Raw genomic sequence first — 18,081 nt, forward strand, 5'->3', positions numbered from 1 at the left:
TTCCCAGTACACGGCATGGATTATTAAATACCGTCACTATGAAGTGCAATTTGTTACACAGAAAACAAGCCCAAACAGAGCTCTGTACATGGAAAAATAAAAAAGTTACAGATTTTTGAAGGTGGAAAGTGAAAAATGGAAATGAAAAAACAGGAAAGGGCTTGGTCCTGAACCGGTTAATTAGCAGTGGTGGAATCATGTATTTGGCTGAGTAACCTCAACCCCGTGATCACGCTGGCATTGCCAGTGTACCAGCGCCATCAGCAGCAAAAAACTGACTGATGAAATACACTGCAGTGCAGAAATATTTTGGTGTTCTGGACAGGGGCGGATTAGACCACCATGGCCCCTGGGCTGTATGAATATTATGGCCCCTACAAGTCTGGAATCACTTCCTACATCTGCTACTAGAATCAGCTTCTTGGGGAATAGAGGATGTGTCCCTTCTTCTGCATTCAATCTGCAGTTTCAGGACTTTTGGAGGACCTTGAAAGGTCCTGAAATGGCACTTGTGTGTTGAGAGGAGGAGCAGATCTACGATCATTTGATAAGTGAAGGTCCTTCTCAGTATAAAATTTGTTGGATGATTTGGGTATAATAGGTTCCCTAGAAGGCTTGGGCCCGGGATACCACCCAAACCACCTATGTTATAATCCACTACAGGCAGTTCCCGGGTTACATACAAGATAGGTTCTGTAGGTTTGTTCTTAAGTTGAATTTGTATGTAAGTCGGAACTGTATATTTTATCATTGTAATCCCAGCCAGAACTTTTTTGGTCTCTGTGACAATTGGATATTAAAAATGTTGGGTTGTCATAAGAACCAGGAGTAACAATAAATCTTCATTACAGACACCTGTGATAACTGTTACAGCTGATCATTGTAGCCTAGGGCTAGAGTACAGGAAATTACCAACATCCAGAGGTCCGTTTGTAACTAGGGATCGTATGTAAGTCCAGTGTTCTTAAGTAGGGGACCGCCTGTACTGATTCTGTTCCAGTGATAAATGTATCACATATACAAGTGTGACAGTATAAAAAAAAAGTTAACATTTTTCAGGTTTTAAATAAAAAATTAATAAATAATAAAAACCATCCCAAAAATTGCACTAGTGTGTTAAAAAAATAATTCCCCCTTAATATGGGTATTGCAGAGTTTGTTCTAATCATGGCAAAGCAAATATGTCATTACACCTGTACTGGGAGGAGTAATACAATAAAAAAAAACATTTAAAATTTCTATTTTTAGTGATTCCTACCTACCAAAAAACTAGATGGTTATACGCCCAAAATAGAACCATTTTCTCATCCCACAATTATCAGTAAGGCTCTTTCAATTGAGGAATAAAGTTATAGCTCTGACCTTGAGGTGACGCCAGGACAAATGAGTTTTCCTCAAATAACTGCATTATTTTTTTTTTTTTTTGCTTAAGTAGTAAAATATAAGAAAACCTTAGTGTCTCCCCCCAATCCTTCAGAATAATCTTAAAAATCCAGTTTTTTATTTTGTCCGGTGAACTACATGAACAATATGATTAAAAAACAAGCAGCTGTTTTATTCTTCTCCCCTGCAGGAGAGAGTTAATTTTACCCTAAAAATTATCTGAAAATACAACTTTAACTACAAAAAACAAGCCCTCATTTGCCCATGTCATATCAGATGAGTATGGAAAAACGGAAATAAGTGCAGGGCCATTTGGGCTGTTACACAGAATAATAATTAGTTGATATAAAGATCATGAATAAGTTCTGGTAAATACTGCAGGACGCCCCTGTCACTATATATATATATGTATAGGGGTAACACATGGCCCCATACACATAAACAACTCTAGGGAGAAGAAGAGACGCATAAAAACTTGTCAAACATTATCAGTTTTTATGCAGCCCTGTTACATTTTCAGACCTCCCTTGTTAGTTGTTCTCATATTTTGCATGTGAAAGTGAAAGCACAAATGGTAAAGTGAAAGTAAAGACAGAGCAGGGCAGGGCAGGGCAGGACAGAGCAGGGCAGGACAGAGCAGGGCAGGGCAGTCCGTGTTTGTTACTCGGCCATTAGACTTGCAAAATGAGGCCCACACCTCACCAACTCCTGCAGATTGTGGGGCTCATCCTCCTGGGTTGTGGCTCTACAGCAGGTAAGTGTCCCCCTTATACTCCTATACTGCTGCTGCTATCATTGTGTCTGCTGTAACTGTATAGAGAGAGGGAAGCCGCACCCTGTATAGGAGGCAGCAGCGTTACCTGACATTCAGCTACAGAAAAGGGGGCATTATAAGTGTATGGGGGGGGGGCTACAGAAAAGGGGGCATTATAAGTGTATGGGAGGGGGCTACAGAAAAGGGGGCATTATAAGTGTATGGGGGAGGGGGCTACAGAAAAGGGGGCATTATAAGTGTGTTTGGGGGGCTTCAGAAAAGGGGGCATTATAAGTGTATGGGGGGGTACAGAAAAGGGGGCATTATAAGTGTGGGGGGGGGCTACAAAAAAGGAGATATTATAAGTGTGTGTGGGGGGGGGGGCTACAAAAAAGGGGGCATTATAAGTGTGTGGGGGGAGGGTACAAAAAGGGGGCATTATAAGTGTGTGGGGGGGGGGGCTACAAAAAAGGGGGCATTATAAGTGTGTGGAGGAGGGTACAAAAAGGGGGCATTATAAGTGTGTGGGGGAGGGTACAAAAAGGGGGCATTATAAGTGTGTTGGGGGGGGTACAGAAAAGGGGGAATTATAAGTGTGTATGGGGGGAGGGTACAAAAAGGGGGCATTATAAGTGTGTGGGGGGAGGGTACAAAAAGGGGGCATTATAAGTGTGTGGGGGGGAGGGTACAAAAAGGGGGCATTATAAGTGTGTGGGGGGGGAGCTACAAAAAAAGGGGGCATTATAAGTGTGTGTGGGGGGAGGGTACAAAAAGGGGGCATTATAAGTGTGTGGAGGGTGGTTATAAGAAGGGGGCATAATAAGTGTGTGTGTGGGGGGGGGGGCTACAGTAAAGTGGACATAAAAAGTGTGGGGGGCTACAGAAAAGGGGGCATTATAAGTGTGTGGGGGGAGGGTACAAAAAGGGGGCATTATAAGTGTATGGGGGGGGGCTACAGAAAAGGGGGCATTATAAGTGTATGGGGGGGGCTACAGAAAAGGGGACATTATAAGTGTGTGGGGGAAGGGTACAGAAAAGGGGGCATTATTAGTGTGTGGGGGAAGGGTACAGAGAAGGGTGCATTATAAGTGTGGGGGGGGGCTACAAAAAAGGGGACTTTATAAGTGTGTGGGGGGGGGGCTACAGAAAAGGAGGCATTGTAACTGTGTGTGTGGGGGGGTACAGAAAATGGGGAATTATAAGTGTGTGGGGGAAGGGTACAGAGAAGAGGGCATTATAAGTGTGGGGGGGGGCTACAAAAAAGGGGACACTATAAGTGTGGGGGGGGGGGGCTACAGAAAAGGAGGCATTGTAACTGTGTGTGTGGGGGGGGGTACAGAAAATGGGGAATTATAAGTGTGTGGGGGGGAGGGGTACAGAAAATGGGGAATTATAAGTGTGTGGGGGAAGGGTACAGAAAAGGGGGCATTATAAGTGTATGGGGGGCTACAGAAAAGGGGGCATTGTAACTGTGGGGGGGGTACAGAAAATGGGGAATTATAAGTGTGTGGGGGAAGGGTACAGAAAAGGGGGCATTATAAGTGTATGGGGGGGCTACAGAAAAGGGGGCATTGTAACTGTGTGGGGGGGGGTACAGAAAAGGGGGAATTATAAGTGTGTGTGTGTGTGGGGGGGGAGGCTACAAAAAAGGGACATTATAAGTGTGTATGGGGGGAGGCTACAAAAAGGGGGCATTATAAGTGTGTGGGGGGAGGGTACAAAAAGGGGGCATTATAAGTGTGTGGGGGGGAGGGTACAAAAAGGGGGCATTATAAGTGTGTGGGGGGGAGGCTACAAAAAAGGGACATTATAAGTGTGTGGGGGAGGGTACAAAAAGGGGGCATTATAAGTGTGTGGGGGGGAGGGTACAAAAAGGGGGCATTATAAGTGTGTGGGGGAGGGTACAAAAAGGGGGCATTATAAGTGTGTGGGGGAGGGTACAAAAAGGGGGCATTATAAGTGTGTGGGGGGGGCTACAGTAAAGTGGACATAAAAAGTGTGGGGGGCTACAGAAAAGGGGGCATTATAAGTGTGTGTGGGGGGAGGGTACAGAAAAGAGAAACGGGAGCAGGGCTGCAAGGTGTGGTGCCAATCAAATATTATGGGGCTTATTTACAAAGGGTCACGGATCGCACTTTTGTTGGACTGTTCGTCTTTTTTGGGATTTGCGTGGCTATTACAGGTATCTAACAGGTGTCTGTGCAGGACCCTTTTTGTGGCGCAGCTGCGCTGCTTCCATGCGGCACAAATCGGGGTCTTGCCGTCGGACAATCCAACTAATTCGGGCGGAGCACAGGATTTAACCTTCAAATTGTGTCGCAAGCCCAAGCACCTACATGCACCACTAAAAAGATGGTCAACGCTGGCGGACCTGAGCGGGGAAGCGACACATGAAGGACATCCTGTGCACAATCTTAGTGACTCCCCGCACAGCACATTATACACGGACAATGCACTTTCTGTGAACTCCAGCGGACGAGTAAGTAAATGTGCCCCAATCTGTACACACAACCAGTGTCAGAGTGACACAATCACCTGATCAGCGCATCCTCAGCCGTACTCTGCCGAGAGAAGAGGACAACTGCATAGATGTTACTCTGGGTCTGGCTTATTATTGTCTGGTCTGCGTTTGTTTTATTATTTATTGTCTGGTCTGGGGTCTGGTTTATTAGAAATTGTCTAGACTGGGGTCTGGTTTATCATGGATTTTCTGATATGGGGTCAGTTTTAGTACAAATTGTCTGGTCTGGGTTTTTCTACTGAAGATCTTTTTCAGAATCTCCTTCATTATAAATGCAGACCACGGTTCAGATAATTAATAATAAAGCAGGATTATTGTCTGGCCTGGGGTCTAAATAATGATTCCAGTGGCATAACAACAGCCGGAGCAGACGTGGCGTCTGCTACGGGGCCCAGGCGCAGGGGGGCCCGTGCTGAACGGGGAAAGAATAATTTATTCACTTGCTTCCTGCCGCTGGAAGCCGGAATGCTTATTTAAGGAGCGGTCCCCGAGCCCGAGACGGACATCCGAATTATAATTTGTTATGGATGTGTCCCCGGGCCCGTCCCACTTCCTCCACTGACTTTGGTTGTAGAGGTAGCGGGATGGGCCCGGGGACACATCATTATATTCCGCTGTCCATCCCGGGCTCAGGGGCAGTCCCACTACCTCCGCTGACAGCTGCTGAACAAGCACGGCCAGCCCCGCCCACCTCATATATGGCCCGCCCAGCTCGCGAACGTTCCGCACCACCCAGTGCACATGCGGCCCAGCCCGCCAACCTCACCTGCGGCCTTTCTCCCACCTAACCTGCAGCCTGCCGCTTACCTCACCTTCGGCCCGGTCCACCCACCTTACCTGCAGGCTGGATCGCCGACCTCACACGTGGCCTGCCCCCGCCACCATGTCCTGACCCCAGATTCCAGGCGCCCCGCAATGACCGAGTGACATCCAGCAATGAAGGTGGGTGAGTATAAGTAATACATATGTAAATGCATGTAAATGTTTTTGTGTGTGTATATATGCTGTACATGTGTGTATTTGTTGTATATACTGAATGGGTGTGTATATATGCTGTATGTGTGTGTATGTGTTGTATATACTGGATGTATGTGTATATATGCTGTATATCTGTGTGTATGTGTTGTATATACTGGATGTATGTGTATATATGCTGTATATCTGTGTGTATGTTGTGTATATACTGGATCTGTATGTATATATGCTGTATATCTGTCTGTATGTGTTGTATATACTGAATGGGTGTGTATATATGCTGTATATCTGTGTGTATGTTGTGTATATACTGTATATTTGTGTATATATGCTGTATATGTGTGTGTATGCTGTATATACTGGATGCGTGTGTATATATGCTGTATATCTGTGTGTATGTTGTGTATATACTGTATATTTGTGTATATATGCTGTATATCTGTGTGTATGTTGTATCTACTGGATGTGTGTGTATATGTGCTGTATATGTGTGTGTATGCTGTATATACCAGATGCGTGTATATGTGCTGCATATCTGTGTGTATGTGTTGTATATACTGGATGTGTGTGTATATGTGCTGCATATCTGTGTGTATGTGTTGTATATACTGAATGTGTGTGTATATGTGCTGTATATCTGTGCGTATGTGTTGTATATACTGGATGTGTGTGTATATATGCTGTATATCTGTGCGTATGTGTTGTATATACTGGATGTGTGTGTATATGTGCTGCATATCTGTGTGTATGTGTTGTATATACTGAATGTGTGTGTATATATGCTGTATATCTGTGCGTATGTGTTGTATATACTGGATGTGTGTGTATATGTGCTGCATATCTGTGTGTATGTGTTGTATATACTAAATGTGTGTGTATATATGCTGTATATCTGTGCGTATGTGTTGTATATACTGGATGTGTGTGTATATGTGCTGCATATCTGTGCGTATGTGTTGTATATGTTGTAAATTTGATGTGTATATACTGTATGTGTGTATATAATGTGCATATACTCGTGTGTGTATAAATGTATGAATGTGTGTAAAAAGGATTGCTCTTGTGTAAATGTGTGTGAATAAATATGTATCGGTAAGAGAAGGGGGCCCCAGTCAAAGGTCTGCTATGGGGCCCAGTCTCTGCTGGTTACGCCCCTGAATGATTCATTATGTGTTATAAGGTGGGTGTTAATATTCATTATTGGTCTGGGCTCTGCGTTATTTATGGTCAGACTGCAGTATTTCTATGTGTTACCCATGGCCTCCTTTCCTTCTAAAATCAGCTTTTAAAACTATGCTAATAAACCTCAGGGCCTACCCTATAGCCCCTCAGTGATCTGGCTTTACAGAATATTACACTGTCTCACACTTTCCCCAGCTCCCTCAGCATATGTGCACTGAGCAGGAAGTACTCACTGTACAGTGCTGAGGAAGCAGGGTGCATCGTGAGACAGTGTAACAGCCTGTAACGTAAGATCACAGAGGGGCTAGGATAGCCCTTTAGGCTTATTAGAATATTTTTAAAAGTTAATTTTTAGAAGGTAGGAGGCCATGCATAAGACATATAAGGAAATTACCACAATGCCTGGATCTATGAGTAATGTCCCTGGTTTATCTGGCTACATTTGGGAACTGATTTCTGATTAGTTACATACAGATGACGAGCATTACAAATCACATGAATGTGTAACCAATAAGATTCTTCTTATATTCCAGGGAAATTACAAATCTACAGAGAGGATTCCCCCATAGAGGCACTGCTGGGTAATGATGTCACCCTCCCATGTCAGTTTTATGGCAATGAGGTATCACATTTGGATCTCTCTATAGTTTCTGTGCGTTGGACTAAGAGGCAATCCTCAAATAACACAGAACAGATAGTTTATTTTTTTGATGGCAAAGACATCACTCCGGACAGACCTGGGTCGTATGTACCAAAGGATCGGCTTCTAGGACAAGATGCCAGTCTACATCTACCCAACATCCAGTTCAGTGACGAGGGAGAATACACCTGTCATCTTATTGTCACTCCTGAGAAGGCAATAAGTGCGGTCACTCTGCTGGTGTCAGGTGAGTGCTGCGGACATAAATGCTTAGAGGGAAACTGTAATTTGGGTCATTAACCCCCCTCCTGGTTCTTTATGGACCATGGTTTAATAACCTTCTCTAAAAAAACAACACTTATACTTAACTTCGTTAACATTCAAGTTCTGATTTGGAGGTACTGAGAGCGCAAAGTGCTAACCCACAGTCTTCTTTTGCCCTGATTTTTGCCATTTCTATCCAGTGCAGAGCCAGAGCACTTCCCGGACTCCGCCCCTGGAGGAAGATGACTGCCATTAGACTACTCATCCCTGGAATTAGTTTTATATGGAGATTTATCCTGAGTGACCGTATAATCCTCATTGTACATTACAAGTAACACGTCTTATTTCCTTCCAGCTCAGCCGACGTGTAGAGTGAGTGACTCCAGACTGGAGATGTATCCAGGGACCGAGAGATCTGTTACATGTTATGTGGACGGCTTCCACCCCAATGATGTAAAAATCCATTGGGTGATGGAGAGTAAAGCTTCCAATATCACATACAAACTGGATAGCCGGACCTGCACCAGTGTCCCAGTACAGGACCAGGATGGGACGTACAATGTCACCAGTGTCCTGTCTGTGACACCTAAGACCCTAGAGGAGGATGGAGACGTATATTCCTGTGTTATCATCCACAGGTCACTGATAGATGATCTGACTTGTAACTTTACTCTCTCAGTGAAATCTCCTCCAGGTAAGTATAAAAGCCAATAGATAAGAATCTTCTAATAATGGACTAATCCAAACTCGTCCTTAGATATAACTGAGGCCTCAGTAATGTAGGGGAATGAAAGCTAATGTTGTCCTGCATCAAAACAGAAACAGTGGGGCACATTTACTTACCCGGTCCTGTCGCGATCCAGAGACGTTTTCTGCGTCGAGGATTCGGGTCTTCCGGCGATTCACTAAGGTAGTGCGCCCAATGTCCACCAGGTGTCGCTGATGCGCTGAAGTTCGCTGCAGTTCATCATCCTCACCTGGGTGCAGGTAAGCCCGTGGCACGCAACATATTTTTTTTTTTAAAAATACAGCGGTTTTTCAGAATTCATCGGGTTTCCGACGGCCACACCACCTGATTTCCGTGCATGCATGCCGGCGCCGATGCGCCACAATCCGATCACATGCCTCAAAAACCCGGGGCAATTTGCCGCAAACCGGTAATTTTCCTCTGATTTATCACCACCATGGTAGGAGGCAAAACTAGACGAATGTGACCCCAGCCTGTGCCTTTAAGATTTTTTTTCCCCTATTAAAGGGGTTGTCTATGTTCAGCAATTAATTGATATTTTCTGTGTAATGAAACGTTATACAATTTATATATATATATTTTTATTATCAATTTCTCACAGTTTTCTAGATCTCTGCTTGCTGTCAACCTATAGGAAGCTTCATAGTTTACTTCTTGGTCCCTGGTCATGTGATGTCACACAGGTGCACAGCTTGTTATATCCCACAGCTCTGATTACTATATGTGATATAAGGAGCCGTGCACCTGTGTGACATCACATGACCAGGGATATAATGAACGGCGCACCTGCGTGACATCACATGACCAGGGATATATAAGGAGCCGTGCACCTGTGTGACATGACACGACCAGGGTGATAATGAGCCGTGCACCTGTGTGACATCACATGACCAGAGATATATAAAAGCCGTGCACCAGTGTGACATCACATGACCAGGGATATAATGAGCCGTGCACCTGTGTGACATCACATGACCAGGGATATAATGAGCCGTGCACCTGTGTGACATCACATGACCAGGTATCTAACGAGACGTGCACCTGTGTGACATCACATGACCAGGGATATAATGAGCCGTGCACCTGTGTGACATCACATGACCAGGGATATAATGAGCGTTGCACCTGTGTGACATCACATGACCAGGGATATAATGAGCCATACACCTGTGTGACATCACCTGACCAGGGACTCTTCTTTATACACTGGAAGTAAACAATGAAGCTTCCTATATGATGACAATAAGAAGAGAAGAAAACCGTGAAGAATTATAACTGAAAATATATAGAAAAATTGTAGTTTTCATTATACAACCAATATCAATTATTTGCTTAGAGTGGACACCCCTGTAAACTTCTCAATGTACATTGATACTGAAGAGCCACAGGACGAGGAGATGTTAGTAGGTGGAGTTCACCTAATATACAGAATGACCCCTGATCATTGTTTATTATTGTCTATTGTTTCTTGTTTCTATAGACAGCAGTACACCGGCATGGACGATAGGTGGGACGATAGGTGGGACAATATTTGGGATGATTGTTGCCTTGATCTTAGCAGTAATATGTTACTGTTGTATCAAAGGTAAGGACTTACAGTGTCAGCTATTCTAACCTACTTACATGCCTAGAAGGCAAAAGTTTTGAAATGTCTTTACAGTATTACAAGTGTTTTCTTGGAAAATTGGAATTAATAATAACAAGACATAGTTACCTGGAATGGATTTCCAAGGGCGACTTCAATCTTGCAGAGTTCAGTCCGTGAACCGTAGACTGTGTAGGTTCATGAGGCAGGTTGAGATTCCCACCTCAGGCGGCACCCCTAGCTGATTTACAGGGCGGCAATTTCAGGGCTGTGCAGCTGTTAGGCAGCCAGGTCGTGTTGCTGTAAAAAGTTCCTGATTGCAAATATCCAAGTTGTTGTCTTAGACAGCTCTCCCTGTCAGCATAGAAGCCATCTTGAGTCAATCTCCCTAACACACCTGGGGGTAATGAGGAATAGTGTAGGGGAGGTTAGGTGGAGTGCTTTCAATCATGGTGTTTGCACTGCATTTGTAAACGAAATCCAAACACCCGGGGCTGGAGCTTGACCTGATTGCATCTACATTTACAGTGAAACGCATGCATGTGGCTTGCTTCTTATTGCGTGCGTTTCTCTGTAAATACAATGTAATCAGGCCAAGCACCACCCCCTGGGTGTTTGGATTGCGTTTGAAAACGCAATGCAAACACCATGAGTGAAAGCACCCAGATGTAGAAGAGCTTAGGTGGACACACAAGGGGTTAAAGCTTAACCCCTTACCAACATGTGACATAGTATTACGTCACATGCTGGGTCCCGGTGCATAGAGAGGGCTCGCGGGCCGAGCTCTCTCCATAGCCGGTAAGTCTTTGTTGCATATTGCAGCAAAGGCTTACCGGTAACACCCACGATCAGTGCCGGCACCGATCGTGGGTGTTTTCCTGCTAATCGCCGGCGGCAAAGCTGTATGGGCACCGCCATCTTTCTGAGGACGTCATCGGGGAGCGGTGATCCGTCGCCATGGTAGCTTCGGGTCTCACGAATACCCGAAGCTACTTCGGGTTAACCCATGCATTACAATGTGCTATCAGCACATTGTAATGTATGAGGAGTAAAATCCACATATACTGCCATACTGTAGTATGGCAGTATATGATAGGATCGATCAGACTACCTAGGGTTAGAGTACCCTAGGGAGTCTGAAAAATAGTAAAAATAAAAAAAAAGTTTTAAAAAATAAAATAAAATAAAAAAACCTAAAAACTGAAATCACCCCCCTTTCCCTAGAACTGATATAAATATAAATAAACAGTAAAAATCATAAACACATCAGGTATTGCCGCGTCCGAAAATGCCCGATCTATCAAAATATGATAGCTGTTTTTTACTGCATTTAACCCCATAGCGGAAAATCGCGCCCAAAGTCGAAAATGGCACTTTTTTGCCATTTAAAAAAAAAAAATTCTATCAAAAGTGATCAAAAGGTCGTACAGTCCTAAAAATGAAAACATTGTAAACGTCATCAAAATCCGCAAAAAACTACACCACCCACAGCTCCATACACCAAAGTATAAAAATGTTATTAGTGCCAGAGGAGGGCAAAATCCCCCCAAAAAATTTTGTACAGGAGGTTTTCATTTTTTTAAATGTATGAAACCATTATAAAACCTATACAAATTTGGTATCCACGTAATCGTACCGACCCAAAGAATAAAGTAGAAATGTCATTTGGGGTTCACAGTGAAAGCTGTAATATCCAAGCCCACAAGAATACGGCACAAATGCGGTTTTTTTACCAATTTCACTGCATTTGGAATTTTTTTCCCGTTTCCCAGTACACGGCATGGAATATTAAATACCACCATTTTGAAGTGTAATTTGTTACGCAGAAAATAAGCCATAACACAGCTCTGTACATGGAAAAATAACAAAGTTACAGATTTTTGAAAGTAGGGAGTGAAAAATGAAAATGCTAAAACGAAAAAGGGCTGCGGTGTTAAGGGGTTAAAGTTGGTAATCCAATTATCTGCAATCGTGCTACATAGGAAAGTAATAGAGCTAGAAGCCAAGCACAATCACTCTACCTAACCCCATCTGACATGATCTGGGATGAAAACAGCAGTGGCCTCTGACTACAGCACAAGGAATTTCTTAAACATGTATTAGAAAATTTTAAAACTCATTTAAGCAGATATTCGTAGACCTCACTGAATAGAAGAAGTTATAATTGAAGCACTAAACGATAAAAGTGGACAGGATCGTGTGGCCACTCAATCAGAGAATTTATAGGGATACATTAAAGGGGTATTCTCATCTGGGCATTAACATTCAGTTTGATTAATCTGCCATTAACCCCTAGGGGACTCAGCCTCTTTTGGCCTTAAGGACGCGGCCCCATTCTTCAAATCTGACCTGTGTCACTATAAGTGGTTATAGTTTTGGAACGCTATGAGATATCCAGGGGATTTTGAGATTGTTTTCTCGTGACACATTGTACTTCAAATTAGTTTAAAAATTTGGATGATATCTTTTGTGTTTAGTTATGAAAAAAAACAAAATTTGGAAAAAATTTGGAAAAATTCTTTATTTTCAACGTTCTAAATTCTCTACTTTTGATGCAGGTAGTCATAGCTCCCAAATAAATTCATAACTTACATTTCCCAAATGTCTGCTTTATGTTGGCATGGTTTTTTAAGATTCCACATATTTTACTAGAATGTTATGAGGCTCAGAATTTAGGTATCATTTTTCACATTTTTTGTAAAATCACCAAAACCTGTATTAGATGGACCTGCTCAACTTCTAATTGACACTGAGAGGCCTAAATAATAGCGAGACTCGTAAAATACCCCATTGTGGAAACTACACACCTCAACGTATGAAAAACCACTTTTAAGAAGTTTGTTAACGCTTTACGTGTTTTATAGGGGTTAAAACAAAATGGAGGTGCAGTCTGCAAATTGTAATATTTTTTCACAATACACCCATTTTGGGTGGAAAATTAAACATTTACAATGGATTAAATAAAAAAAGGCTCCACAAAGTTTGATACCCAATTCCTCCCGAATGCACCGATACCCCAAATGTGGTGGTAACCTGTTGTATGGGCGCACGGCCGGGCATAGAAGGGAAGGAGGCGCCATCCAGATCAGATTTTCTATGTCACATTGTACAGGCTATAATTTTTTTCTTTTTTTTAATGTGGACCTATAGGGGCTTATTTCTTTTGCCACATGAGATGCACTTTTCTGGTACGTAATTTAGGGGAATCTATAGGCTAATTGGTGAGATTTTATTAACTCTTTGTTGGTGGAGGAAATGAAAATCATCACTTTTCAGGAAGATTTTTATGGGTTTTTTTTTTTTGCCCGTTTACCATACCATAAAAATAGTATATTATTTTTATTCTATGAGTCGCCACGATTACAAAAAGACCTCATTTATATAGATTTTTTATTTTTTTCCCATTTTTACTGCATAAAAAGTAATTTGGCAAAAATGTTGTTAATTTTAGCATCACCGTCTTTCATATGCATAACTTTTTTATTTTTTGCCTCACAAATCTGTTTAAGGGCTTATTTTTTGCGAGAAGGATTGTTCTTTTTAGTGGTCTTATTTTAGAGTGCATAACATTTTTTAAATCCCTTTTTAGAGCATTTTTATAGGGTATTAATTGAAAATGATCTTTTTTATGGAGCTTTTTTTTGTTTTGTTTTTTACGGGGTTCACTTTGCGGAACTAATAACGATTCTGTTTTATTATGCAGATTGTTACGGACGCAGGGATACCAAATATGTGGGGGTTTTGTGTATTTTATTCAATTGTACTGAATAAAAACCAATTTGGAGAAAATCTTGTTCATTTTAGCATCACCATCTTTTCATATGCATAACTTTTTTATTTTTCGGCTGACAAATCTGGTTAGGGGCTTATTTTTTGCGAGAAGAGTTGTTCTTTTTAGTGGGCTTATTTTGGAGTGCATAACATTTTTTAAATTACTTTTTAGAGCATTTTTTGATAAGGTATTAATTAAAAATTATCTTTTTTCGGAACGTTTTTGCGTTTTTTTTCTACGGCGTGTACCGTGCGGGTCCAGTAACGATTCTGTTTTATTATACAGATTGTTACGGACGCGGCAATACCAAATATGCGGGGTTTTTTGTGTTTTTGTGTTTTTTATACTTTATTAAGTGTTTTTATGGGAAAGTGACATTTTAGGGGCTTATATTTTTATGTATTTATTTTTTATTTATTATAATGTGTAGTGTTAAGTGTTTTTGCATATTTTTACTTCTACATACTTGAACTTAAACTAGTGATGCTCTGATCACTGGTTTAAGTTCAATACACTGCTCTACAATACTATTTTATTGTAGAGCAGTGTAAACTGTCTGAGCAAGCTTGCGCATGCTCAGACAGTTTACAGCCAGACCCGGAAGGGGTCTGGCTGCCATGGAGACTGGGCAGCTCCGGGGCACATGCCAGTCCTCGGAGCTGCCCAGAAGTGGATCGGATCCCCCGGTAAGCGGCACGGGGGATCCGATCCACAGCGCAAACACCCTTACACGCCGCGGTCATGTTTGACCGCGGCGAGTAAGGGGTTAACACCCGGATCGGAGCCGGCTCCGATCGCGGGTGTTAGCGCAGGCTGTCAGCTGTACTAGACAGCTGACAGCCGCTGCTTCTGGTACCGGCTACGTTCGTGAGCCGGTGCCAGAAGCAGGACGTTATAGAACGTCCCCGTGCGCTAAGCATCTAGCGCCGGGGACGTACTATAACGTCCTGGTGCGCCTAGGGGTTAATTATGCTGAATGGACATTGCAGAACCCAGGTAAGTAACACAGGTAATAACCATAATCCTGAGATACAGCCTGTAGAACTTTAATTTTATGTAAAAGTAAAAAACATAACAATATATAACACAAACCAAACATAATATACAATAACATACCTGCTGGTCCAGCCACATTCACACCTAGCAAAAACACTTAACCCCTTAAGGACGCAGGGTATTTTCGCTCATTTCTCGCTCTCCATCTTCAAAAATCCATAACCTTTTCATTTTTCCATGTACAGAGGGCTTATTTTGTGCGTAACAAATTTGACTTTCCCGAGATGTTATTTATTGGCGGATATATCCGTCACAGAGCGTAAAGTGGTTAAAATACACCAAAATGAATAAACACTAAATCCCACAACCCCCACCCAACCGATTGTCACATCCTAATCCAAACCAATAAAACAAAGACAAGCCACATCCTGTATTATACTCCAGAGCTGCACTCACTATTCTGCTGCTGGTGCAGTCACTGTGTACATACATGACATTACTTATCCTGTACTGATCCTGAGTTACATCCTGTATTATACCCCAGAGCTGCACTCACTATTCTGCTGCTGGTGCAGTCACTGTGTACATACATGACATTACTTATCCTGTACTGATCCTGAGTTACATCCTGTATTATACCCCAGAGCTGCACTTACTATTCTGCTGCTGGTGCAGTCACTGTGTACATACATGACATTACTTATCCTCTACTCATCCTGAGTTACATCCTGTATTATACTCCAGAGCTGCACTCACTATTCTGCTGCTGGTGCAGTCTCTGTGTACATACATAACATTACTTATCCTGTACTGATCCTGAGTTACATCCTGTATTATACTCCAGAGCTGCACTCACTATTCTGCTGCTGGTGCAGTCTCTGTGTACATACATAACATTACTTATCTTGTACTGATCCTGAGTTACATCCTGTATTATACCCCAGAGCTGCACTCACTATTCTGCTGCTGGTGCAGTCACTGTGTACATACATGACATTACTTATCCTGTACTGATCCTGAGTTACATCCTGTATTACACTCCAGAGCTGCACTCACTATTCTGCTGCTGGTGCAGTCACTGTGTACATACATGACATTACTTATCCTGTACTGATCCTGAGTTACATCCTGTATTATATTCCAGAGCTGCACTCACTATTCTGCTGCTGGTGCAGTCACTGTGTACATACATGACATTACTTATCCTGTACTGATCCTGAGTTACATCATGTATTATACCCAGAGCTGCACTCACTATTCTGCTGCTGGTGCAGTCACTGTGTACATACATGACATTACTTATCCTGTACTCATCCTGTACTGATCCTGAATTATACCCCAGAGCTGCACTCACTATTCTGCTGGTGCAGTCACTGTGTACATACATGACATTACTTATCCTGTACTGATCCTGAGTTACATCCTGTATTATACTTCAGAGCTGCACTCACTATTCTGCTGCTGGTGCAGTCACTGTGTACATACATGACATTACTTATCCTGTACTGATCCTGAGTTACATCCTGTATTATACTTCAGAGCTGCACTCACTATTCTGCTGCTGGTGCAGTCACTGTGTACATACATGACATTACTTATCCTGTACTGATCCTGAGTTACATCCTGTATTATACCCCAGAGCTGCACTCACTATTCTGCTGCTGGTGCAGTCACTGTGTACATACATGACATTACTTATCCTGTACTGATCCTGAGTTACATCCTGTATTATACCCCAGAGCTGCACTCACTATTCTGCTGCTGGTGCAGTCACTGTGTACATACATGACATTACTTATTCTGTACTGATCCTGAGTTACATCCTGTATTATACTCCAGAGCTGCACTCACGATTCTGCTGCTGGTGCAGTCACTGTGTACATATATGTAAAACGAGGAATACCAGAAAAGTGCAATAGACCTTTCTATAATTAATACAATTAGATTTACTTTTGATTTTTATGCCCAGTTCTCTCTATTATTACAATGATTCCTCCCTTATTATTGTCTGATATATTTCTTACCTTCTCTAGCTGAGCCCATATTGGATCCAGTTCACACAAATCAAGAATCCTAAAAGCCCTGAGACCAAGAGACCTATTGGAGCTCAAGTGCAGAATTCACTCATTTTACCCACAAATCATAAAAATGAGATGGAACAAAGAGGAAGAAGAGATTCCAGCAGACATCCAGGCCTGAAGATGATGAGAGTGATGTCTATTATGTTCTTGGTTGTGGGAGGTGCAGTGTTAAATAGGTAGATTTTAGGACAATATTCACATGTAACGTTGAGCATCAGGAATAGTCTCTCAGGAGACTCTTGATTTCTATTTTTTTGCTTCATTTAAAACTGTGATTTACAGGATATGTGCATCTAAATATTTTTTTTTAATTATAATTGTAAAGTTTTTACATTTATTTTTCTCCTTTTAGGAAATATAGAGAATTAGACAATTTATATTTTATACCACGTCTGACCACTAGAAGGAACCTCTGTACTGTACAAATGGAAAGCAGAGATTATTTCTATTATAGTTAAGGACCCTTGATGATGTCATGAGTGGGCGGAGTGAGGGTCCTGATCATTGACACCGTACAGTACACAGCTGGGGCTCCCTCTGGTGGTAAACAATGGAAAAGATTAAAAATTATTTCTAATATTTTCTATCATTTCCGCAAATGTGTAAAATGTGTTATTAACTAAGGGTCCGCGGACGCACTTTCGTCAGACTTTCCGGCATTTTTGGGATTTCTGCTGCAGTCCATTTTCCTTTTCAAAAGGCATAACTTGAGGGACTGTACAAAATAAAGAATTGGGGTGCACATCATGTGAATGTGCTGTATACATGGAATACTTCTGTGTTTTTCCTGTTAAATTATTTACCGTATATACTCGAGTATAAGCCGAGACCCCTAATTTTAACACAAAAACCTGGAAAAACCTATTGACTCGAGTATAAGCTGAGGGTGGGAAATGCATTGGTCACAGCCTCCCCAGTATATAGCCTTCCAGCTCCCTGTTGTATACAGCCTGCAAGCCCCCTGTTGTATACAGCCTGCCAGTCCCCCGTTGTATACAGCCTGCCAGCCCCCTGTTGTATACAGCCTGCCAGCCCCCTGTTGTATACAGCCTGCCAGCCCCCTGTTGTATACAGCCTGCCAGCCCCCCGTTGTATACAGCCTGCCAGCCCCCCGTTGTATACAGCCTGCCAGACCCCCGTTGTATACAGCCTGCCAGCCCCCTGTTGTATACGGCCTGCC

General features: G+C 42.5%; 1 protein-coding gene across 1 annotated transcript; it reads left to right on the forward strand.

The window, feature by feature from the left end:
* Positions 1 to 1,984: 1,984 nt before the first annotated feature.
* Positions 1,985 to 17,665, forward strand: LOC140071350 (natural cytotoxicity triggering receptor 3 ligand 1-like). The gene is made up of 5 exons (XM_072118985.1): positions 1,985 to 2,137; positions 7,349 to 7,702; positions 8,075 to 8,413; positions 9,948 to 10,052; positions 16,854 to 17,665. Exons 1-5 carry the CDS (start codon positions 2,068 to 2,070, stop codon positions 16,895 to 16,897), a joined length of 912 nt encoding a protein of 303 aa, XP_071975086.1. The 5' UTR covers positions 1,985 to 2,067; the 3' UTR covers positions 16,898 to 17,665.
* The last annotated feature ends 416 nt before the right edge of the window (positions 17,666 to 18,081 follow it).

This window comes from Engystomops pustulosus, chromosome 7 (genome assembly GCF_040894005.1).
Source record: "Engystomops pustulosus chromosome 7, aEngPut4.maternal, whole genome shotgun sequence".
Classification (NCBI taxonomy): Eukaryota; Metazoa; Chordata; class Amphibia; order Anura; family Leptodactylidae; genus Engystomops; species Engystomops pustulosus.